The sequence below is a fragment of the Lycorma delicatula genome, chromosome 9 (genome assembly GCF_047948215.1).
Source record: "Lycorma delicatula isolate Av1 chromosome 9, ASM4794821v1, whole genome shotgun sequence".
Taxonomy (NCBI): domain Eukaryota; kingdom Metazoa; phylum Arthropoda; class Insecta; order Hemiptera; family Fulgoridae; genus Lycorma; species Lycorma delicatula.
Genome location: NC_134463.1, coordinates 73083347 through 73109019, shown reverse-complemented (window position 1 = coordinate 73109019; position 25673 = coordinate 73083347). Strand labels below are relative to the sequence as shown.

The 25673-nt window shown below is 28.0% G+C and overlaps 1 protein-coding gene across 3 annotated transcripts in view; it reads right to left on the bottom strand.

Annotated features, from left to right (window-relative positions):
• Window positions 1–8258: 8258 nt before the first annotated feature.
• Window positions 8259–25673, bottom strand: part of LOC142329972 (lactosylceramide 4-alpha-galactosyltransferase-like) — a 280005-nt gene continuing 262590 nt past the window's right edge. For all 3 annotated transcript variants that reach the window (XM_075374957.1, XM_075374958.1, XM_075374961.1), the window contains 3 exons: window positions 20594–20746; window positions 16829–17039; window positions 8259–12484 (listed from right to left, as the gene is read on the bottom strand). In XM_075374957.1, coding sequence (XP_075231072.1) covers window positions 12215–12484; window positions 16829–17039; window positions 20594–20746 — 634 coding nt within the window. In that variant the 3' untranslated portion in view covers window positions 8259–12214. The remainder of the gene's footprint in view (window positions 12485–16828; window positions 17040–20593; window positions 20747–25673) is intronic.

The following is a 25673-nucleotide window of genomic DNA, read 5'->3' as shown; positions in this document are numbered from 1 at the left end:
AAAATTATTAAGTTTTTATATTGTTTTATAAAAAATTGAATTATATAAATTAATAAAATAGTTTTACATGGATTAAAATTAATTCAAAACAAAAAATTCAGCATACAAAATAATGTAAAGAGTTAGCCTGCCTTTAATCATTATTTAAAACAATTAAAATTTTTGATTTAGTGAAAACTAGTTTACTGATTTAATAGTTAAATTTTTTAATAAACAATAAATAAATCCTTGGCAATGTTAGTACACAAATGAGAATGGGTATAGTAGAAAAAGAAAAATAGTTGTATAACCTACATAAGAAATAATTTAATAAATTTCTTTAGAAGATGTCTTATCTTGTTTCCTATAAAAAAGGATGTGAGTGGGCTTATTTCTTATATGTGCTGACATTTTTATTTTAGCTGCTATTGGCACAGAGCGGACCAATGGTAGTGCGCTGGATGGCAGCACACAAGCAATTCATTCATTTGAACAATTTATGCTTTTCAAATGATTCATTCGTTCCAACGATTTATACTTCTTGATATGAACGATTTATCTAAAATTATATTTGTGTTTTGGGGATAAAAAAATAAAACATTGGGGTTATATCTATGTTAAAAAATCACAACTCAAGAAACAGCTAAAAATGTTCAGGATTTTGAAGCTTTTCGTTGTAAAAGTTTTTGTTGTTGTTAGTATACTAAATTCATGAACATTATTTAGTTATAATTAGCAAAATCTTTTAACAAAGTCATGTGTAATGAAACAAGCCACATAACATTTTTTGCGGCGGGCTGTAGGCTCACTTTTTTCTTAGTTAAATATAAATATAGGTAGATGTAAAAAATGAATAATTTACAAAAAAAGTTAATTTTTTAATTAAGTTTTAAAATGTGAAAGGTTTTATTATAAGTAAAATGTTATGTTGTAATTAATTTTAGTACCTTAAGATAGTGTGACAACCATTCTTCTGTATCTATAATGGAAAAACAAATATAGTAAAGAAATCTTTTTTAATAAACATTTATTAATAATAATCTAAATTAATTCAGGAAATCAGTTTTAGGATGAAGCAATCCTTTTGACTGCTAAAATCAAATGATTTGTTTAGAAAAAAATTATATTCCTATTAAACACATATACATACAAATATATACACTCTAGGAGTGAAAAATTTTCATTCATAGAGTACCTCTACATATGGCCATAAGTAAATGTATTGTTAAATATAATTTATAATAAATTTTCTTCATAATTCTTTATGAACACTTAATTACTAAATTATTTACGTTAAAAGAAACTACAGCTAAATCTAATAATGTATGTTGAAAAAATATTCTTATTATTATGAAAAATACTATTATTTGTAATTAGATATATGTCATGGATTATTTTACAAATGATATATCATAGTCTTAATGATATGTACTACCAAAATAGTTAATTAAATAAACACTAAATATAAATGATGATAATGATTAATTTAGTAAAAAAAAAATATATATATGATTGTAAACTTGAACAGTCATTAAAAGGGATCAAAAATATTTCTTATAAAAAATGCTTTCCTACATAAAAAAAACAATAAAAAATTAAAATGAAAAAAAATAAACCAATATAGAAAAATAATAAAACACTTATTACCTGAAATGATTTACATTTTCACTGATTCAGATGCGATTGCAAAACAATTATTACATATAACACTATTTTAGAAATTACAGCATACAATAATTAAGTTTTGATTAATGCAACTGTAATAAAATTAATGAAGTAACTGTGGTATATATAAGTAAAAATATAATTCCAATCTGTGATCATCTTATTATTTTTCCTGGTATTAGTTATCAATAAATTTATTTTTTTGTTGCTACTGTTTACCATAAAGCTATGTCAGTATTATATCTGGTGTATTTTTGACTTATACTTAACCTTTCCCTACATTTGTTTACCAAATAAAGATATTATTACAGTAATTTTTGATAATTATGAATGTAGTAATAATTTTTATTAATAAAAAACTAATCTAATTTGTTATCAATGAAAATATGATTTCTATTAACCTGTATGGAGATTTAATCATGTAGTACTCAAGAGACACTAATTTTGAGCAGTTTTTATGAGCTATATGTTGTGTGAAATAAATCTTTTTCTAAAGCAAAAAGTAATTTTGAATAAATAAGTTCACAAGATAAATATATTTAATCTCTTTCACTGATAGCCTAAACAATACAGTAAATTCTTGGTAACTGTTCATCTTAAAATCCTTAACCACAAGTTTCTAGTGTATTATATTTTATAATAAAGAGCTGATACTGATAAAGATTAAACAAAAACAAATAGTTTTGAAAAATTATTCTCTAATTTGTTTCAGAAGACTAAGCAAAAAAATTTGATATTAACAAGGATAAATGATTAGTCATGTGAGTAAACATAGAAATGTTAAAAAGTTGGTAAAAATAAGTCTGCAATTGTTTAAAGTTTGCTAAGAGTTTAAAAATTGGTATACCAACTGCAAACAATAATTACACATACTGCATATTCTCAAGAAATGAATGCAACTTATTCTTTGTAATAATTATGAATAACACATTATCAAATTTTCTATATGAATTAATGTTCTAACCACTGTAAACCTAATGAAATATTAAGAGAGCTCTTCAGCTGGTTGGTCTACAAGTTAATGGTCATTGGCTATCAATGGTCATTTATGTATGTATAACTCTCTCACCACCAACAGACTCTTTTAATACTTATACAAAAATAATAATGTCTATCTAAAAAAACATATGAATTTGTAGTGTCCATTGTAGAGGTGATTGTGGTATGTTTAAACTTAGTAACCTCTATGTAACAAACTACTTCCCAACAACACACATTTCAAAAGTACACTTTTGAATGTTGGTTCAGTATAATGCAAATGCAACGGTTATATTTTTTGTTGTTTTAATTTAGCTGTTATTTGGCTTTTGTTATTTTAAGTATTGCAAATTTTTTAATTTGCAATACTTAAAATAATATTTGATATTTGAAAAATATGGAGAAGCAAAATTATCCATAGACAACATAGGGAGATTATACGAAATGTATTTTAAAGCATACAACAAAGGAACTGAATAAGACAAATTTAAACAATAATTTGTTTAAACTTGAAAATGAAATTTATATTACAAAAAGTACTCCACTTCATGGCTAAGTTGTAGCATTTCTGTCTTTCATCCAAAAGGTTCTGAGTTTGAATTTCAGTCAGATGTAGCATTTTTTATTTGCTAAAACATTAATTTTGCATACATAACTGTTAACTGAGTGTTAGTGGATGAATGTATAAATAAATATTTATTTAGTGGGATCTCACTAACAACTTCAAGCCAATAATGTAATATTCATGTTCCTTGGAACCTTTGATTGCAGAGAAAACGTTACTTACAAAATTTTATAACAGTTTATTAAATAATGAAATATGGTACAAATTTTAAATGAAGATTTTGATGATTTACATGAAAAATCTAATGATCTATCTTTTATTAAAATTTGATATGAATCATGTGATGTGGTTTGATTTTAAGACAAAAGTTATATTTTGTCGTATGAAAATTGGATACTTGTTTTAATCCAAAAATATAATTTACAAAATTTTAAAAATTAACTTTTATTACCTTTAATGCAAATATTTACTTTTTCATTCACGTTTTCTTGAGAGATTAATTTTGAAACTCTATCTCCATACTTTTGAAATCAATAATAGGTTAATTTGTCATTTGTTTGCGATTATGTTTGATTTTAACTTGTAAAATTTTCCCAGCTGGGCCACTCCATAATTATGATACAATTTCATGATCTTAGATATAATTATCATATAATAAAATTGTGTTATCAACATTATCCAAATTTTAATTTTTATCAGTCCAAAATATTAATTTACTGTTTTAATTTGCAATTTAAAAGCCAATTATCATTTACACCCCTGGAATTACATTTGCATTCCAAAAATTATTCAAAATATCAAAAACTATTGATCAAAGGAAAAATTATAATTTAATAATAAACTATTATTTCATGACAAAATTACAAACTTTTCTTAACTGTGTATATACTTTCAGTGATCTAAATGATCAACCCTCTGTAGAAAACTTTTGTTTACATAACAATTTGGGGAGTACTACAGTGTCAGATACAAACAGAAATTTGATGGTTAAGAAAGATGTGGAAATTGATATGTTCCAATAAAATTCTGTTAACTTAGTTATAATACATAACACAATACTGTACTAGTAATTAATTCTTTTTCATTACTTTTTTAATATAATGTGATGCTGCCAAAAAAAATAAATGGTAAAAACTGAAAAATCAATTTAAATTTTCAGATAAATTTTTTTTTTTATCAACGCTGAAGAAACCTTTGCTTATTACAATATATTCATCAATTAAATAATTTTTTTTTTTTAAATTTAAAACAGACTTTTGAAAGGATATTTAGGTATGTTCTATGTAAGATTATCTTACAAAAAAATTATTATGAAATATGAAAATCCTTAGCAATGATTGTTCAGTTCTCAAATGTAGGACAATCTGATATGGTTACTGCTCTGAGTACAGCACTTTCATGCTACTTTTCACAAAGTTTTAGTTTCTAATTCTTTTACATTCATATAGTACGGTTGATAACAAACAGTTGTTGATTGTCTACTGTGTGGTTATAAAGGCTTTTTCTTCTAAATAATTAGTTAATGATTGTCTCTTTTGTGATTGTGTATGTCTTTTGTCCTTCCAAATAACATACCAGATCCACATTACAAGAGTGTGAGATAATCATGAATTATATAATTTTTTTATCTATTTACTTATCCTGAATGAAATTTTATTTTAATTAAGATTTTCTTTTTTTAATTTCTAAAAAAAGTAAAACAAAAAGTATCACAGTTCCAACAAATACAAGAAAAAATCAAATTACTTCAAAATTAGTTACAAACTGTCTGTTAGAAGCACTAACACAAACTAAACAAGTATAATATACATACATATTCTAAAAAGTATACTAAAATTTCTTAGTACTTCAACTGTATGATTTTAATAATAATAAAATAAAAAACAAAACAAAATATTAATGAATACAGAAAAAAATTCCTTGTCAGTAACAATACTTTGACTTTCAATCTGTTTAAAAAATGCACATTTTAATACTAAAAATTTATTCATAGTTTAAGGAAGAATTTAAATACTAAAGATATGAAGTTGATATGCAACAATTAATAATAATTTCTATAACTTAGTTTACAATTAATTACACATACTATTTATGATCAAAAGTTATTTTCTTATTTCCTTTTAATCCTTTCAGCACTGCTGACAATTATGTATTGCTGTTGGAATTGAGTCCATGCATCTTGCTACTCGTCACTAAGTTTTTTTTTTGACATTATAATATTCACTTGTATTTATTAAAATATATGTCATAAGTATATTTTATTTAAAAATAATCAATTAAATTTAAGTTACTTTATTTTTCTTTAATGTTAACTGTACATTTTTATTTTTTTTGTTTTTTAAAAACTTTACTGAACTATATAGAAGATAGTGATTTTTTTATGGTAACTTTTTTTTTATTTTATGCAATAAATGGAAAATCTTATCTTCAATGTTATTTTTAAATATAAAATACACTCAATTATAATAAACTTGTGTTGAACATAATTTGGCTGAAAAGTTAGATTTATGATTTATGTTTATATTTAAAAAAAATTGCTTATCAGTTTTACTTTGTTTTCATCTTTTAGATTTAATAGTATAATTTATAGCTTTAATTTCACATTACCATACATAAAACACATTTAATTATGTGTTATTTCAAAAATCTAAAATAAGAATATTTACTCTGTTTTATAAGTATAAACAAACATGTATACTTTTTTGTTCATTAATAAACATAATAACTTATAGGATAAAAGATTAATAATTTTTTCATTTACATATTAGAACCCAAAAATTAATATATTATGAAACTTTATATTTAAAACTGTAAAACATTTTTCAGAATTTTTAAATAATGAATACTGATATTTACTCTAGGAAAGTATGATCTCATTATGCCCATAATATTGAACTGAAAAGTTTTATCAACATTTCACTTGTATTTAAAGAACTTTAAAAATACTCAATCATAATTCTGAAAGCTGCTTGTTAGGATTATTTTTAAAAAAATTAATTTTTAGAATAATGATTGGTGTATTTAATTTTAAATAAGAATTTTTTTCATATTTTTATGATGTATAATAATAAAACAGAAAGGTAGAATTTTTAAATATTGTTTAATGGTCACAAATACAAACAGTATGGTGAGGGGATGGGGTTACTTATTTAACTACTCCTTAGCCCATGAATTTGAGCTATTACAATGCCAGGTAATATACTTTATATTGCCATCATACACGTAAACTCATTTTTCTAAGGTTTCATTAATCTAGTGAAGTTTTTTAGTTGAGATTTATTAAAATGAATCTGAAACCACTATTTTGTAAAATAATGTTGTAAAATTATTACAAAAATACAAAAAAAGTAGGTTAATTATTTTAGGAATTTAAAATTTATATTTTATAATAGCTAAATTTTTTCATAAAATTTTATCTCTTAATAAATAGAAATACTTGTTACTTGTGTATTTTTATAAAAATGAAAATAGTTATTTGTTTTAGATAAAAAAAATTCCCTTTTAATGATATGCATGTTTAATATTTTAAATGGATAAAAATATTATTCAATGACAAGAAAAATTAAATAAAAATATAATTTTTAAAGTAATATTTTGTACTCATATAATGAAGACAACTGAGCCACTTATGAATAGATATGTTACAAATTATTACATTAAAAAATGTAATAAAAAAATAATATTCAATTATACACTTGAATAGTCTTAACTAATTATTTTATTTATATTATTATTATCGGATTAACATATTATTGTACTTTATATTACTATGATATAATTTTTAAAAGAATCTTAAAATTAAGAATGAATACATATTTTGCCAAAGTGAAAATTATACAAGATTTCATCAGATCTGTTCGACAATAATTAAAATAGGCCACATAAAATCAGTTTATTGAGCAGTTTACAGTATGCTATGAAAAAAAAACAACACTATACCATGGCAATCTTTATACTTTACATGAATAATAGTTTTTAGCCAAAAAAATTTACAATTTGCACAGTTAACATAATACTTTCCTTTTTCTGTTTAGCCTCCAGAACAACCATATGGTATTTCTTCAGAGGATGATATGTATGAATGTAATGAAATATACTTGTACAGTCTCAGGTCAACCATTCCTGGGATTGTGATTAATTGAAACCCAACCACCAAAGAACATTGGTATCCACGATTTAATATTTAAATCCATATAAAAGTAATTGCCTTTACTAGAATTTGAACCTTAGAATTCCTGACTTCAAAATGGACTGTTTTGTGATGACGAGTTCACCACTAGACCAACCCGGTGGGTTAGTTAACATAATACTATCAAGATATGTCACTGATTGAAATGTTAATAGTTTTATATAAAAATTAGCTGTTAAATCTACAACTGGAAAGGTATATATAGCATATATCTGCTCCAACTGTTTGCTATGGAATGTCATATGTGTGAAGATTTAGTCAGCACATTGCTAGTCTACACTAGGAAATGAATATAATAAATGTGTATTAATTTTGTAAGTGTAGGTTGCCTCACTCTTTGCGCAATGCCATTAGTCCGTGTTGAAACAATCAGTTAATTTTAAGTCATTATATATATTGCCTATAAGTCATACATATTGACTATTGTCAATGTATGACTATATACATTGTTATAAGTCATTATAATATATTGCTTATGATAATGAAATTTCTATTTTTTCCTATAATAAAACAATTACAAGTATATTAACCTCAGAGTTAAAACTTACATGAATATAATTTAACCAAAACAATTTTTTATTATTTCTTTATACAAATGATCTACTATAAATTTTTCATCACTGTAGAGTAGTAGTTTTATGTTTATACAATTTTTTTTCCACAATCTATCAAAATTGTTTAATTAAGAATATTTTTTTAGATCTTTTTCACTGAGAACTGAGGATGAGAAAATTGTGTAAAGAAACTGATTTCAATTAATTGGGTTACTTTTATCTTAACAACCATAAAAGAATTAAAATTTTGTATATATATAATTTCTGCTGAGTTGCATTCTTGAAATTAAATTATCTTGATGGAAATATTTTAACTGCACAATGAAACATAATTATTATATATTATATTGTAACATTTTTTATATCAATTAACTAAAAATGACAGCAGTTTAATAATCATTTTAATAAAAGATTTTACATTAAAAATTATGTGGCACATTTAATTATTGACAATTTTTTTTATTTACTCTTTACAATTTTTATATCTAAAAAAAATTCAACAGGTTTTCTATTATATGACAATTTATAACAATATTTAGAGAATACCAGTAGTTATTATAGATGTACAACTAAAAAGAAATTAACTGTAATACATTATATAATTATAATTAAAATTCATTTTAAATTTAATCAAAACAGTGCAAATGTTATCTAAAATGGTTATTTTATATTATCTCAACCCTCCGTAATATTTTTTTCACAATTACTTTCTAGGAAAAAAAGAAATATGCTGATCAAATTCTTTTTCTGGATATTTAATTTTCTGTTTACCAGTAGTACACACTGTTCGTGAAAGAAATAAACAGCAGAATATTACAGAACTTTATAAAGATTTTACAAAAATAAAAATTTTGAATTGAATTGAAATAAGATGAAAACAAATAGTTACAAAATAGATTATTTAACTTATAATCAACTAAATAATCAGCCAAAAAAGGTCATAAAACATAATTTGAATATTTCATATTAATTACAAGGTAAAATTACTTTAAAGTCTAAAAATGATGAAGTAAATAGTGGTATGAAACCCATTATCATTTTATTTTGAAAAATTAGAACAAAAATACAAAATAAGTAAATATATACAAAATAATACTAAAATAAAAAAAAATGAAGTAATTAAATTAGACAAAAAAATGTATTTCATGTTTTCATCATAGAAACTAAGTAAAAAAAAACAAGTACTGAAGTTAAAAATTGAATTTTTCTTTCAACTACGAGGCTCAGCTGATAAATTTTGCACACTAACAAGTAACAAGTAGATAAAAGGTACTATCGAGCTGGGCGTAGTAGCACATGACACCTAAAATCCCCCTCTACAAACCTGTGGTAATTCATTGAAATCTGTTCACCAGTTCATTTTCAGTAGCAGTTAAAATAAAGTCTAATACAGCCAATAAGTCAACATGGTTAAAACAGCGTGCAGTGATAAAATTTTACAGCAGAAAATGTGAATCCTACGAATATTTTTTATCATTTAAAAGTGGTTTACGGCAGTGAAACTGTTGACAGGAGTACTATGAATAGGTGGGCATTGAAATTTCATGAATGTGAAGCTAGTAAAGCAACAATTGAGGACGCACCTTGCAACGGATGACCAGTTTCTGTGACTGACGAGAAACATCAAAAGGAGGTGGACGATTTGCTTCAAAGTGACTGGTGAATCACCCTGCAATGCATCACTATTCAGTTAGGTATATCTAAAGAATGAGTACACCATATTGTTGACCAATTTGGTTACCATAAAATCTATGCACAATGGGTACCACGCAAACTCTCTGCAAGCTGAAGTTTGAGCCTATTCCACATTCACCATACTTGCCAGATGTAGCTCCGTCCAACTTCCACTTCTTCCCTCATCTCAAGAGGGCTCTCTTAGGTAATCACTACATCACTGATAATGAAGTGAAGGAAGCTGTGGCCACTTGGATCCGAGAAAGACCGCCAGAGTTTTGGAGCAATGGAATGCAAAAACTTGTCACATGTTGGGAAAAGTGTGTCAGTGTAAATGGGAATTATATTGAAAAATAAATACTGAATTTTGTAGCTAAGGTATTGTACTTTTATTACTTTTGTATTTCATTTCAATATCTCTTTTCACTCCCATGCTATGCATATATGTGCAACATTTATCAGATGAGCCTCGTATTTCTTAACATATTTTATTTAATCAATGTGTTACTTGATAACAACAATTTGTTACAGAATGTACCTCTGAATTCTAACCAAAGGTTGTTTATGGTGCATCTGAACTGAAATATTACATAAACTTTAAATAAACCAGTGTTATAGCAAAAGACAAGTTTGTATTTATTTTAGCCCAGATTTGTCTTACTACTAATATGTTTATTCAAAATTAATGAGTATGTGGCATCATTCTTCACAATTACAGCTATTTATAGTTATTCAACAAACAGAAGGAAAGGCATTTTAAAGTCCTATTAATTGAATCATCATTTATTATACTTTTTTTAATATTTTGATAAAATAAATCTGAATTATTAATTAATCCTTATCTCTGATAATTGTTATATAATAAAATTATAATGAAACATTAATATATTGTATGAAAATTTTCTGTTTCAGTTACATTAAATAAACAATATAAAAATGTAATTTGTTATAAGTTATATATTATTATTTAAAAGATAACAAATAAGGTTGAGGTAATATAAATATAATTGAATATGCAACAAGAATATCCAAAAACTTATCAGTTCTAATAATAAATCACAGTCTTTAGAAACACAAATAAAAAAGGAAAATCTGCATATTTAAGAGGTTTAAAAACCATATTTACTTTCTCTTTTTTACCTGATGTCACAGTTTTATTCATTTTTTTAGAGTAACCCATATTCACTAACTTTTCATAATTAATATTACAAAAAATACTAATATTAGAAACAAAAAAAAATTTGCTTGATATTTTTAATTTTTAAAGTATTATTGATATATATAAAACAAGTAATGTTAGGTAATGCTTTAAAATAAATAACATTTCAGTTAAAGTAATTCTCTAAACCAAACCTCTATTGAATATAAAGGTGTAAGGTACCTTTTAATTACCTCTTTTCACAGCCAGGTGGTAAAAAAGAATAACATTTATTTAACTCATTATAAAAATTATTTGACCATTTTTTGTAACCTTCTTATATTTTTAGATGACATTAACTTCTGTAATCATTAACTACTAATGAATGTCAACAACTTAGCAAACGTATGTAAAAAAGAAAATAATTACAAAAATTCACATAATTTGTTACATTGCTTTTTATGATGCTGGTAGAAATGTCAACCAGATTCTGAATGTTTTTGTTTCATGATTAGTCCAAAAAACTGGTTAGACCTATTCAAGTACTAGAGGTATGGAAAGGTGTCCCTGTCCTAAATTTATTAGATGTGATGAATTTTTTTAAAGAATTAGTTTGCCAGGTTTATAAATATAGGATACATTATTCTACATATTCATTTGTCCCTTCCCTGTTCACTTCTGTTTTTAAGGTTTATGGGACGTCCATCCCATCTTCTCTTTTTCTTTCTATTCACTGCTTCTTCTTTTAATTATTTGCACCTTGCTTTTTGAAATCTTAACTGGCATAACTCTTTTCATTTTATTTTCTTTCTCACCTTCACTTCACTTAACAATATTTTCTAATTACGTAGTCCTTATCTTACCTTATAATTATATCACATTCCAATTTTTTTTTTTAATGATTTGAAGTACATATTTTTCCATATTCACTTTTTGTAAAACTAACCAATTTGTTATTTTATTCAACCATTTAGCTTTTTGATTTTTCTCCACATTTCAAAAACTTTAATTTTTTCTGCATCCCTTTTTCTCATATCCACACTTCTACATTAATATTAAAAAATTTCATACGTTTTATGTACATCTAAATATACTTTAAAAAATTTTAAATTTTTGGGACATTTATGTTCTACATACATCATTAATCAATAGGTTACAGTAGTTACATTATCATAATTCTTTCAAAGGATGTTTATTAATGATAAAGAAAATATAAATCATCTATAAAAATTACAGTTAGTAATTATGGGATACCACTATAAAAATATATTTATTAAAATGTATAAACTTCTAAATAATACTGTTATCTGTGTTACAGAAATAATTTTTTTTAACATAATATTAACAAATTTTTTTCTTATAATAATGAGCAATAATAGTAATAATAATAATAATAGTAATAATAAAAACAGTGATGATGATAATGATGATAACAATAGTAATAACAGCAACAAAAAAAATTATTGTCATATTCAAAATATAAGTCCAGTATTAGCGTAAATTTTAGGACAATATTTAGCAGCTATTAAGCCATATGGCTGATTTGACCCAACATTTACATTAGTGTTTCTACTAAACTTATTCCAAACATGTATCACATAACTTCTATCCAATTTATCCATGACTGTTTCAGTATTATTAGTATTAAAGTACAAACGCCATTCAGACCACGGTATTGGATAAAACCATGATGGTGGATACACATGAAAACCTTTACATCTTTCAGGTTTCATATCTTTAACCTGAAAAATAAAACAAAATAAAAGTTAAATTTTTATAAGTAAAAGGAGTGTAAATAATGAGTTATTTGTAAAGAGAAAGGGGTACATATTAATTTGGTACTTTATCAGTACCAATTTTTTCTATGACTAACACATCTAAAGCATCTGAGGTATAAGAGGCAGAAATCAGAATTGTTTTCTTTGAGAAGTAATGATAATGATTAGAGGCTGATGATAATGATTCATATGTTATATTCATTCAGTTTGATAAAGAAGGTAAAGGGAAAAATCTCATGCCTTAATTTCTCTACTAAACCTGGCATTGGAAGTTTTAATAATGGCTGCGTTATTTTTATGTCTTACATTCTAGATCTATTGCCAGGAACAATTTTATTTAGTATCTAATTTTTTAAACTTATTTAATTACTTAAAACTAAATAATTTAAGGTTATAAATTCTGAACTTTGCAGTATTTTAGAGATTGGGATAAAAGAGTTTAATGGAGACTAAAGAACAGAAAAGGAATTTTATGTATTTCGATAAATGGTTCATTAACTGTGATAAAAATAAAGGTGAAGTTAAAGAAAAGGTACATAAAGGAAGGAATGTAATAAGGGCATCAAAAACAGTCTTGTCAGTGCACCAGGGCCGAAACAAAGAAATGTATATATAAGATCCTCAGCTTTTAGTTTGAAATCTCATTGCTGCTCTTGACAAGTGCATGGGATAAAGATATTGTTATAAGAAATCAATTTCTAATGGTGTAGTTCAAGAAAATCATAAAAACTAGATTAATTAAATAAGATCTGCATATGATGATGGATGGGATATTGAAAATGCTATTCTGAGATAGTTCATTTGGGTTAGGTGTACATATAGGATGATGGAAGTGCACAAAGTAAATGTAATCACTTGGAAAGGCATAGATAAAAAGACAGTGGCAGAAAAAACTGTTTGATTCCAGACTTAAATAACATTTAGACAAATTTTGTGAAAATTAAATTCTAAAATTAAAATCCAGGTAGGGGAGATGGCCCAAACCAACTTTAAACAGGTGGTGCAGAGAAATAGGAAAATTGTAAATAATTAGAAAAAATGAAGTAAAGTTGCTAATCTTTATTTGATGTTGAAAATATGATCTACAAGAATGGAAATTTCAATATTCATTACTTTTTTTTTAAATTACTTCACTTAAGTGCTGTCCATTATTGGTACACATTCAGTAAGTCAATTCTGCATTGTGCAGGGCAATGTGTTCTCCTGGATGTTGGAGATTTCCTCTTCAATCAGTGTTTTGAACTGGGCAAGGTTTGTTGGTCTAGTCTGGTACACAACGCTTTCAGATGTCTCTATAAAAAGAAGACGGCAGACTGAAAGGTCTGGAGACCAGGGCGGCCAAGTGAAGTCCTTGAAATTATGTGTTCCCCAAACATCTCTCTGCTGCCATAGACTGTTGGGCAGTGTGTTAGGTGGCTCTGTCCTGTTGAAACCAGGTTTACTGAAAGTCAAGATTTGGAAGAGAATGGAGCTTAGAAGCAAAAATGACACAAAACTGAACACCATACAGTAAGTTTAGCACTGTGTAACAGATGCTGGTGTAGCTAAGCAGGGTTTGTTAGTGCCCTGTAATGGAAGTTCTGCTTATTCATGTATCTACTTATGAAAATGGGCTTCATCTGACATCCAAAGATTTTCAATAAAGTTAGCATTTTCTCATTGATTCTAGACAACAGGTTTTCATAAAATTGCAGGTACAATACACAATCATTAGATTTCAGCTCTTGAACAATTTGAATCTTGTAAGGATTAAATTTTAGGTAACAGAATTCTTTGCATGGTCTAGCATCTGAGCTCCAATGACGAGGCAATTTTCCACACCAAAAAACAGGGACTCCTTACCACTACAGCTTTCACAGCATCAAGGTTTTCTGGCGTATGTACAGACAATACATGTCCACTACGTCTTTTCCATTGCTGAACCAGTCTCTTCAAATGAACCCAAGTTTTGATTGCATCTGAAGTAATTTGATTGTAGGGCAGAATCTCATAGTATTGCCAAAACACTTTGTGCAGTTGTCAAGCTGTCAAACAGTACCATGTCGATAAAACGCCCTTATGGCAACCTGGCAACTGCACGCTCTACACCTTTCTTTTTGCTCCATCACAACTAAATGTCTGTTACTGCTCTACAGTTTAACATCTTTCTCCCTCTTATAGTATACCTACAGGGCTGCCAACATCAAATTCAAAATTTCCTGTTTCTCTGCACTACTCTGTGTAAAACCTTTTCGATAAAAGAATTTAACTCAGTGACTTTGTGGGAAAATTAAAAAAAAAACTTAAAAATATCAAGATATAACAAAAAAATTATGAATTCTTAAAGTACTTCAGATATTGCATCAAGATTCATATTGGATGGTTCATGAGAAAATGGCATAATGGTGTAATTTGAATCTAAATTATATTAGGATAATTCCATTGAATTAAATGATTAATCCTTCCTATCTATTTTACAACATTAACTGTAAATTGATGTAAGTAGATTAATTAAAATTTTTGAAAAATTTTGGTCTGGAGACAATTTCAAAAACTCATAAGCATGAAATTATGACTGGCTTAAACTGATATAAAATGTTCCCTCATGGAGAGATAACTGCTCATTTTCTCTGCTACGCTGTTAAACGTATGGAATATTGAATTATTATATGAGAAGAAATATCGATGATCATAACTCGCAAATGAAAAGAAATAGTTAAATAAACAAATATGACATAAAAGAAAATTTTATTTGCTTCAAAAATGTCTATTTATTTTTCCATATAGACACCAAAAGCTATACAATTCTTGCATCAGTGTACCAGTTTTCTCACTCTTGTCAATGAAGAATGGAGCAGTCATTCATTGAACTGATCTCACTGCATTCTTCAATTCATCATCTTTGGTGAAATGAATATCCCTAATATTCATCTTTAATTGCAGAAAGAAGTGAGAATTGCAGGGCACCGCCAAATCTGGTAAGAATGGAGAGTGTGAAATAGATTCAAATTTCAGCTTCTCAGAGCCTTGACGATTAAATACCATGTGTGTTACTCAATCATTATTGTGTTGTAGATTTATCAGCTCCTTGGATTGTTGAGCAAACATAAATGTCTCCTAAGGTTTGTAACATCTCTGTATTATACAAAATTTAGTCAAACCAGCTTCCAGGTAGTCAGTCATGTACATGTGTTAAAAATTTCAGAACACTGTAAAGAGAATTATTTGCTGAGGATTGTGTTCTGAGTTTTTATGACTGTGGCAAACCATAGTGCTGGTATTCCTTGCTCAGTCATTTTTCTTTTGGGTTGTAATGATACACCTGAGTTTTGTCCCCCATCATAATATTGAAAAGAAAGTCATCTCCCTCATCATGATAAAGTTTTAAAAGTTATTCAAAACATTTCTTTTATTGTTTATTCTTTCTGTGAGTTGAGTGGCAACCACGACCAAAAAATTTTACAGTTGTCCATTAATGTGTTCTATTAATTTTTTTTCAATATATCTATCTTATTTATTTCAATATACTCTTTTCAATATATTCATGGTTATCTATTGCTATAATATATCTAGTGATGTTATTTGGGTGATCTAACAATCATTTTGAATCGATTCATCCAATTCCTTTTGGTGCTTCTTTAAGTCACAGAAACTGGTCATCCACTGCTAGGTTCATGCTTAACATTTGCTTTTCCAGCTTCTGATGCTGGTAAATTTTATTGCCCACCTATTCACACTTTGATCAACAGATTGATCACCATCAATGGCTTTTAGATGACAACAATTGTCACTAGTGTTCACTTTTTTTTGCTATTAAAAATTCAGTTACTCCATAATGTCTTAGTTGCATTGACATAATAGGCATACTTGACTTCATAAAAATGCCAACAAACAGAAAGTGAGAGGACATGGGTTCAACAAGTTTTGGAATGTTATTAGTAGGGGAATTAAATTATAAGATGGAAACATTTGGTGCTTTGTGCGACATTTTGATCTCCTGTTACATTCCAGTGTCAATTATATTTAAGGTAACCTTTGTACATAAAAATGCTTAGCATAGAAATTTCATACTGCTATGCCAATAGCAATATGCATAAGTGTTCAGTTATGTAAATACACATCTATATGCTTAAGTGATCAACTTCCAACAGTAATGGGATGTAAATATTTTTGTGACTACAGTAATCTGAACTAATATGGGTAATATAAGCAAAAATTGTAATACAACAAACATATAAAATAACATGATAAATTTGTATACTCTTACAAACAATTTTAATATAACCTAAATAAAACTGATATTGATCTATGAAAAAAAAAATTACTTACATTGCGTACTTTACAAGACTTTTTTAACATTCTTGTGATAACACCTGGTCCATTATATCCCCAGTCATAACCTCTAAAATTATCTTTTAGTTCATTCACACAAACAGTTGCTAAATCATGCCCAGTACCATTGTGTGAAAAACTTAAAACGCCAGCTGCTACATCAGAATCTGATTCTGCTCCAGCAAAGTTAGTTAGTCCTTTTAATGATCTGAAATTATTAAAAACCTTGCCATTATGAAATTATGAATGTTATATGTAAAATAAGTTTTTGTTCCATGTATCTGTAAAGGGAGAGGTAAAATATTCATAAAAACACTCCATCAATATGATAAAAAGAGATGAATAATAAATAAAATTATCAAGTTGGTTAAATGATTAAATAAAGATTTAATTCATTTGTTTTTAGAAGACATCTGAACTAACAGAACACTGCTTAGTTGTTTTATAAATGAACATTACTTATGTTTAATGCACACTAGTTTCAGCTGCTGGAATTCTATCCTTCTTTCTTATTCTGTTATTTTGTAGTAACTATACCTTGAGATATTCTAGATATTTTAGAATATTGAAACAGCTTACAGTCTTACTCAGAGAACCATAGATTTAAATTACTTGTGGGTTTTTTGTTAAGTGGCATCAATTTCTGTGGTCATTAAAACATATAAATACCATCAACGTGTAAGAAAATTATAAAAATGATTATTATTCTTTTATGATGTTGATGAATACTGGTTAGATAAACTAGATATCAGCTGTTGGACTTTTATTGTAATTTTATATTTTTCAATTAGGATATTAATTCCTAAAGTAATATAGATGATTTGAAATTGTCAGGTTGTACAGAAGCTAACTTTTCTTCTTTTAAACACTAGTTAATGACCAAAAGATTTTACTATGCAACAAACAACTCAGTATTTGATAGTGCCATTTAATGAATTAAAACATTAAATTTTACCATACATGTTCAATTCATTCAAAATATAATTTGTTACATCCCAGAAAATGAATGTGTTAGCAGAAATATTCTATTATTTTATTTTCTAGCACAATTTTTGATCTTACTGGAAATACTCTAAAAAAAGCTATTATTTTTGTAACTAAAAATCATTAAATCTTTCTTTCTCCATACCTACTGCCCTCCCAAGCTATAACCCTCTCTCTCTCTCTCTCTCTTTTCATCTCTCAATTTATGACAGCACAATACATTTGCAATCTTAGCGTTACTACGAGAAGAAGTAAGTAAAAAATGACCTTCCAGTTTTGATTTGAATTTTTCATTAATCACTATTGAGAAATTATAACTATATTCAATTACCTCTATTTAATTTACTTTTTAAATATGAAATATTTTTTGAAATTAAACTACAAAATGAATTATACAAATTCTTGTATAGTTATGTGAGCTGAGGTAAAGATGTAAATGAGAACATTACTATTGCTTCATTTATAATTTTCCACAATTCCATACAGTTGTATCACCTTTTCAATATTACATCAATGTTCTTCAGTAAATTCATTTCTTAGGTTATTTATAAGTTGGCAAAAAAATTTAATTTTATTTAATTATAGACTAGAATAAGTAGATAAAGAATAAAACAATTATAATCAAAATTATGTCATTATTCTGGTACTGAAATATATTATTGAAAAAGAATATGTTAATTATGTCAATTTGTTTTAGTAGAAACCAAAAATGAATTAGAGAAAAATTACTAAACGATATGAACTTCTTTTAGTTATGAAAGAAATTAAATTTGAAAATAAATAACATTAGAATAGAGGTAATGAAACACAACAGAAAGTATAATAATAATAATAATAATAAACTAAACATTAGAATTGGAGATAACATATCAGAGGTTAGAGAATTTTGTTATTTAGATAGTAAAATTACAACGGCTGGTTGAAATATGACTGACATCACAAGCAAATTGTTGAAATTCATTAAAGAAAAAAGTACTTTAGTAATCTCAGTATAAATCTAAGAATTAGAAAGAAGTTCTTGAAAATATTTTTATGAACTGTAGTGATTTATAGTAATAAAAGTTAACATCAGAAAAAAAAGGAAAAATTAGGGGCCTTTGAAATGTGGTGTAACTGGGGATGTTGAAAATTAGGTGGGTCGGTAAAGTACAAAATGAAGAGAGGTCAAGACAATAAAGAGAAGAAAGAAATTTGTGTCTGAATCTTGTAAAGATATAACAAGGTCGCTGGACCATATCTTAAGATTTAAATTTAGTTAAATAGTAATAATGTGATATGTGAAAGAGGTAAAAACTGTAAAGGAAGATAAAGAATAGAATCTATAAAACAGACATCTAAAGATGTAGAAAATATGTCAATGTTAAAAGATTAATACAGAAAAGAACTGGTAGTACTAGTAGAACTTCTACCAGGTGGCCAGAAAAAGAAGACTGTTTTTCTTTGGTCTTTAGAATGAGTAATATTGAAAAAAATTAACAGATTTCTGCTGGAAGAAAACAAAAATAAATTACATTGAAGTAATTAAAAAAGATCTGTCAGAATTACAGAAAAAGATATTTTAAACAGGGATCTCTTTAGAAAGGTAATTTATAATCATGAATATCAAGAAATAGAAAAAAAGATGGTCATAAAAAGAAGTAGGTGAAGAAAGGAGAAAAAATGAATCAAATTATGACTAAAAACATGAAGAATGTTGGAAGATTATCTTAACATGCTCTATAGATGAACATAAACTAATTACCAACAACAGTGGCAGCTCATAGTTAAAATTAGTGGGGATGCTGCTTCAGACAATTTTTTCTGGGCTTTTTCAAGGCCCTGGTTAAAGTTTTCTGTAAAATAAGAGAACTGAAAAAGAAAATGAATCAAATAGAGTAGCTGGAAGCAGGATAATCTAATTCTACACTTTATCACATTCAGAATATGGTACACAGTATTTAAGCACATTATGCTTAAAAATCGTATTCGATTTAACCGAATAAATAATATAATGTAAATACAGATAATATATTTTACTATTATTAGATAATAGCTTAATAAAATGTTCAGTTAAAAACACTATAGTCCAATGGTGCTTAATTTAAATTTCTATGTACATGGAAACAAATACATACTTTGTTTTTACTAATTACCTTCTCTTTCACCCTTCCAGCGTGTTTTTGGGCAGAGAGCCCTTGCTTTCCACCACTTCTGATCACTACTGAAAAAACAACTAAACCACTTTCATATTCCTTTCACCGACTAAACTAGAAAAGGAAACGAACATGGAACATTCCATTTACACGCAGAGTAAACAACAAACTACTTTCCACCAGCATGCCCGGGCGGCACTGCAGGAGCAACAGTGCTCTCTCTTGCAGCCTCACGTGTAGCTTCCTATGTGCGCATGTGCACAACAGCCAAACAGCACGCCGGTGGAACTGTGAAGCACATAGTTCCATAAAAAGATTTTTGTATCTTTTTCATAAACTTGGGGATGGCTACTGACATTAAGCTTAAGGATTATATAATGTACAAGTTTAAAGAAAGAATTAAAGAAAAAAGGACTCATTATATTAAATGTTATTGGTAATATCAAGTGGAAATAGGGGATGCTGCAGTTTCGCAGTGCCTATATGCGAACTGCCACTGTGACCAACACCAATATATTTCATACATAGAACAGATGAAAAAATAATGGATTGTTCAGAAGCAACATAATACATTTATTGGGACTAATTGACATAAGATTGAACAAGGCGAAGTATCAAATTAAATATTATTTCATGAGTAACTTACTTGACAACAACCACATCTAAATCCAGGTATATCCCACCAAATTTCCACAGTGTTAAATACCTAAGTAAGTCACTGGCATGAGATCGTGGCCAGTCACTTGTTAGAAGCTGTCCAGATTTATACCAGTCTTCTAAAGGAGAACCTCCAAAATACCTAAAATAAAAAATTAAATTGACATTATCATCAAAACAAATTATTTCAAAATAAATAAAATACGTATTTATCACACCATAACAACATGCTGTAACTTTTAATTTAATTGGTACTAGAAAAAAGGCAGGCCTGTGGCCTGCCGTGAAAATCTTACATGGTTTACGTTTCATTACACATGATTTTGTTAAATGTTTTTGCCAACTGTAATGAAACAACTAATGTTCATGAATTTAGCATACTAACAACAAAAACTTTTACAATGAAAAACTTCAAAATCCTGAACATTTTTAGCTGTTTCAGTTGCGAATTTTTAACACAGCTCTAACCTCAATGATTTCTTGTTTTATCCCCATAACACAAATATAATTTTGATCGAACGATTTATCTAAATCATATTTGTATTATGGGATATAAATCTAAATTATATTTGAACGAATGAATCATTCACACGCTTTATTCAAAATATAAATGTGAGGATGTACAGCAAACAAAGCAGCACACCAAGCTTTTTTATTGGAGAAAATGATTGTTAATAAATATTATCTTGCATGAAATCATTTAAAGAGATAAAAAATCATTTCTAATGACAGTGCACATATATTTACTGGAATGATTGCTTAATGTATTCTTTTTAGTAAAATAAATAATATAAGTATATATTAAGAAATTTTATTATATTTTGTTACCTTGCAATTCAGAACATTTAAACAAACAACTTTCAGCTTTTTAATACCATCAGTAAGTATAATGGGATTTGCCAAACTCTGCAAAATAGACGGCTGTCTCAGCTTTAACCTCATCATACAAAGTTTCATCCAGTGAGTAATTTTTCTCAGGTTGGGAGATAGGAAGTAATCGCTAACAGTCAAATATGATGCATGTGGAAGCGCTTGAAAGCTGTAGTAGGTCATAAAGTTTTTCAGCAACAACCAGTGACCTGTGTGCAGGGGGCATTATCCTTTTGGCCAGGTTGTTGACATTTTGCTTGAATAGCACCCTAAAAACAGTCTGTTAACATAATGTATTCCCTCCCCTCTGGTGGTAGTTTCATCTATTCCTACACACTGCATTTGTGGTCTGATGTGTTTAATAATGATTATTATGTTACATGGTTCCAAGTTCTGTTATAAAATGTTGTCTAATGTGTAATAATTTGTCAAAGTAATTCAGCAGAATCACATTTTACTAAGACATTCAGGAGAAGAGTTTAATCGATTGTTAATTGAGCACTCAGCATAATTAATTACTGAGTTCTTAAATCAATAAACATAGTTAAAATCAATAATTGTCCAAAAGTAGCATTCACAAATGACCTACCCTACACTGTCCCATAAGACAGACACAATCCCAAAAATTATATACCACCCCTCTTTTGAAAGAGAAATCGTCCAAACTTCTTAACACACCTCTGAAGATAGGTACATTAACTACCTCACTTTTGAGAAGTTTCAAAATGATGCTTCAATATAAACATAAATAATCAGATAATTACATTAAAAAAATAATAAATGAAAACAATAACAGGTTAAATAATAAAAGTAATTTTAATTTCTGAGTAGACATATTTAAAAAGTAATATTTAAATATAATTACTGAAATTTATTTCAGTTACATTTTACAAATTTAGGTAGCAGGTAAGTATTAACAAACTGTACTGCTAAATAGCCAGAACGAACACCATACATAATACTTTATTTATAATAATATTTGAAGGTAAAAATTTATTTTCTTTAGTACAATTTTTTTAATATCACAATTCGCCTGTTCATCCTAAAAAATAAAAATAAACTGTTATCTTGAATTATAGTATTGTATCTAATTAAAATTAAAAAAAAATGTTCTAATTAGAAAATTTATTTATTTATGTTTTGCAAGTATATACTAGTAACAATAACATTCCATTAATACCATTTAAGGTTCTTCATGTAATAACTTATTGCTCTACAAAGTAAGCTAATCTAAAGAATTACTCTTTTTGCTTCATTATCCTTGTCTAACATTGTGTCTGTTTATTCATATCCTTTACCTTTTTTCATAAATCCATTCAAATGCTTCACTATAAATCTAATGACATGGTCCCTCTCTTGGCACTCTAACCAAAATTCCTATGTATGTCCAATAAGTTAAGTTTATTCATATTCTAGTTTTTAAACTAGATGTTTATAAATTTTTGTTTGAATTTGTTTATAGCTTTGCGTCGTTCGTTGGAAGCATGCCTTCCGTTGGCAGGTGATAATTTTTTTTCTGTTTAGTCTCGGGAATCACTGTCAGGTATTACTTCAGAGAATGAATGAGGATGAAATGTACGAGTGTAAGTGAAGTGTAGTCTTGTACAGTCTCAGGTCAACCATTTCTGAGATGTGTGGTTAATTGAAACTCGACTAATGAAGAACACCGGTATCCACGATCTAGTATTCAAATCCATATAAAAGTATTTGCCTTTACTAGGATTTGAACATTAGAACTTTCAACTTGGAAATCAGCTGATTTGCAAAGACATGTTCACCACTAGACCAACCCGGTGGGTCAAAGGTAATGATATTTACTTAATGGTAGCTTCATGCAGCTTCACTTAACGACACCTCCTCGAGAGTGAATAAGTCTTATAGTGCTGAATATCAGATGGTTTGACATACTGATACACAGCAATTTATTCAGTCTAGTGAAGAAACAGGGAAACCACTTTATAACCCACTTTTCCCAGTGTTTTAGTTCCTTTATTTAGGAACTATGTCATTTTCATAAGTTACTTTCATTTTAATTCAAGTCACGTCTAATTATCAGGTTGCTACATCAAAATATGTCCATGTATGAGACTTATGTGGTTTAACATATTATAACACTACGTCTATTCTTAACTGTGTGCAAATTTGTTATTGAATAAAATAAAAGAAGGTTTTTATTCCACCAATATCTATATGAAGAGGAAGATGGTTTTTGTTTGTTCAGGATGAACAAAAAACTATTTGATCAATCGCAATCAAATTTTTACCCATGTTTCTTAGCATAACTAAGAAGGTTTTTAGATACATTTCATCTTGAAAAATCTCTAATATATATATGTAGTAGTAGAAATTTGTCAGTTGAAGCACAAACTCTAAGTTAAAGAACTGAGTTAAAGAACTGTGAACTGTGAGTCTCTAACACTGTGTGAGCTGGGTTTGAACAAAATGATTCAAATCAATCATATGAATAATATTACAAAAATGGTAGAATTAAATTTACGTTAAATAAAATATTAAATTAAAAAAATCTCTTTTATAACAATGGTCTTTTCCCATGGGGATGTCATGTGAAGCTAGAGTGGTAAGGTATGCGAGCACCTTGTTGGAACTAGATCAATCACCATAGTATGGTGATTGATCAGTTATTTTTATTATATCAGTTATTTCTAGTAAAGCCACTTATTTTTACACAGATTTGAATACTAGATCATGGATACCGGTGTTCTTTGGTGGTTGGGTTTCAATTAAACACACATCTCAGGAATGGTCGAACTGAGAATGTACAAGACTACACTTCATTTACACTCATACATATCATCCTCATTCATCCTCTGAAGAATTATCTAAACGGTAGTTACCGGAGGCTAAACAGGAAAAAGAAAGATCAATCACCATAAACTGGTAACAAATGGGGTGCTGTTTTTGGAGGTGCAATGAGGTGCTTTTATAATACCTCCGCAAACGATCGTCTGATTTGCAAAATTCAAAGGGGTATTTGTTAGTAGGTTGAAGGCTAACTTTTGCATGCATCAGGTACACTCTCGATCTAACAGATCACGTTTATTTGAAAATATATATAATGTTTGTCTGTTTGTTATCGCATCACGTGAGAACCAACCGACTGATTATTTTCAGATTTACAGGATACATTTGTATTATCCCAGGGAAGGATTTAGACCATGACCAAGACCCTAACTCACTCAAAGGTTAAGATATTAAAAATATTCATTATTTTTTCACCCCCCCGAGGAGGGTGAAGTTGTGAATTAAAGATATTAATTAAGGAAAAAATAGATTAATTCTTTTACTTCATTATTATATGAATGTTTCAGCCACCATGGCAAAGAAATAAGTTATACATTTTTTGTGACTTTAAAGATGACTTTAGTTACCGTAATTACTATTATTCTATCTTTTTAATTTAAATTCTTTTTCAGGTTTCTATAAAGCCTAAATACTATAATTATTATTTATCAGTATTATTCTCACAACTATGAGGATAACATACAACGCAGGGGTCCAGGGGATGGAGCCTCTTCAGTTGGGAATGGTAACCGAAGCCAGCTCTGCGGGTGTCCAGGGCGCTGGTCACCCTGGTAAATTGGGAATGGCAAGTGAAGCAAGCTCTGTGGCCATCGGGTAGGCTCTGTGGTCCCGGAACACCCTGAGTTAGTTGCAGGATTCGCTTCGGCTGACCTGATCCCCGAGGGTCCAGTCAGACCCTAGAGGGTCCATCAAGGTAGATGGGCCGGCTAGTTAAATGTAATGAAACCAATAAATGACACAGTAAAAAGGGAGCTGTTGTTTTTTGCCTGATAAAAAAATAGCCAGTTCTTTACTCTGTAATGAATTTTTATAACACAGCTGTCTGATATACAAAGAAAATAACAATACTTTGTAAATTCTCCTTTAACCAACACGTAAGGCCACAACTTTCAGATCACTGTAAACTTGAAATTTCAAAAATTAAACTTTTTCTTCTTTTCGGTCATGTATTTAGGCTTCCACTACTTACGCTATCCTACATTCTGAATTGAGATTGCATCTCTTCCTCGGGCATTCTACATCTCTCACCCCTATTGGAGGTCAATCATCATAAAATATCCTGGGCATCTTAGATTCCGCCACTGGCTGTACATGATCCAATTACTGCCTCTAATAACCTTCAACTTTCGTGTTCAGTTCATATATACAAAGTGTTC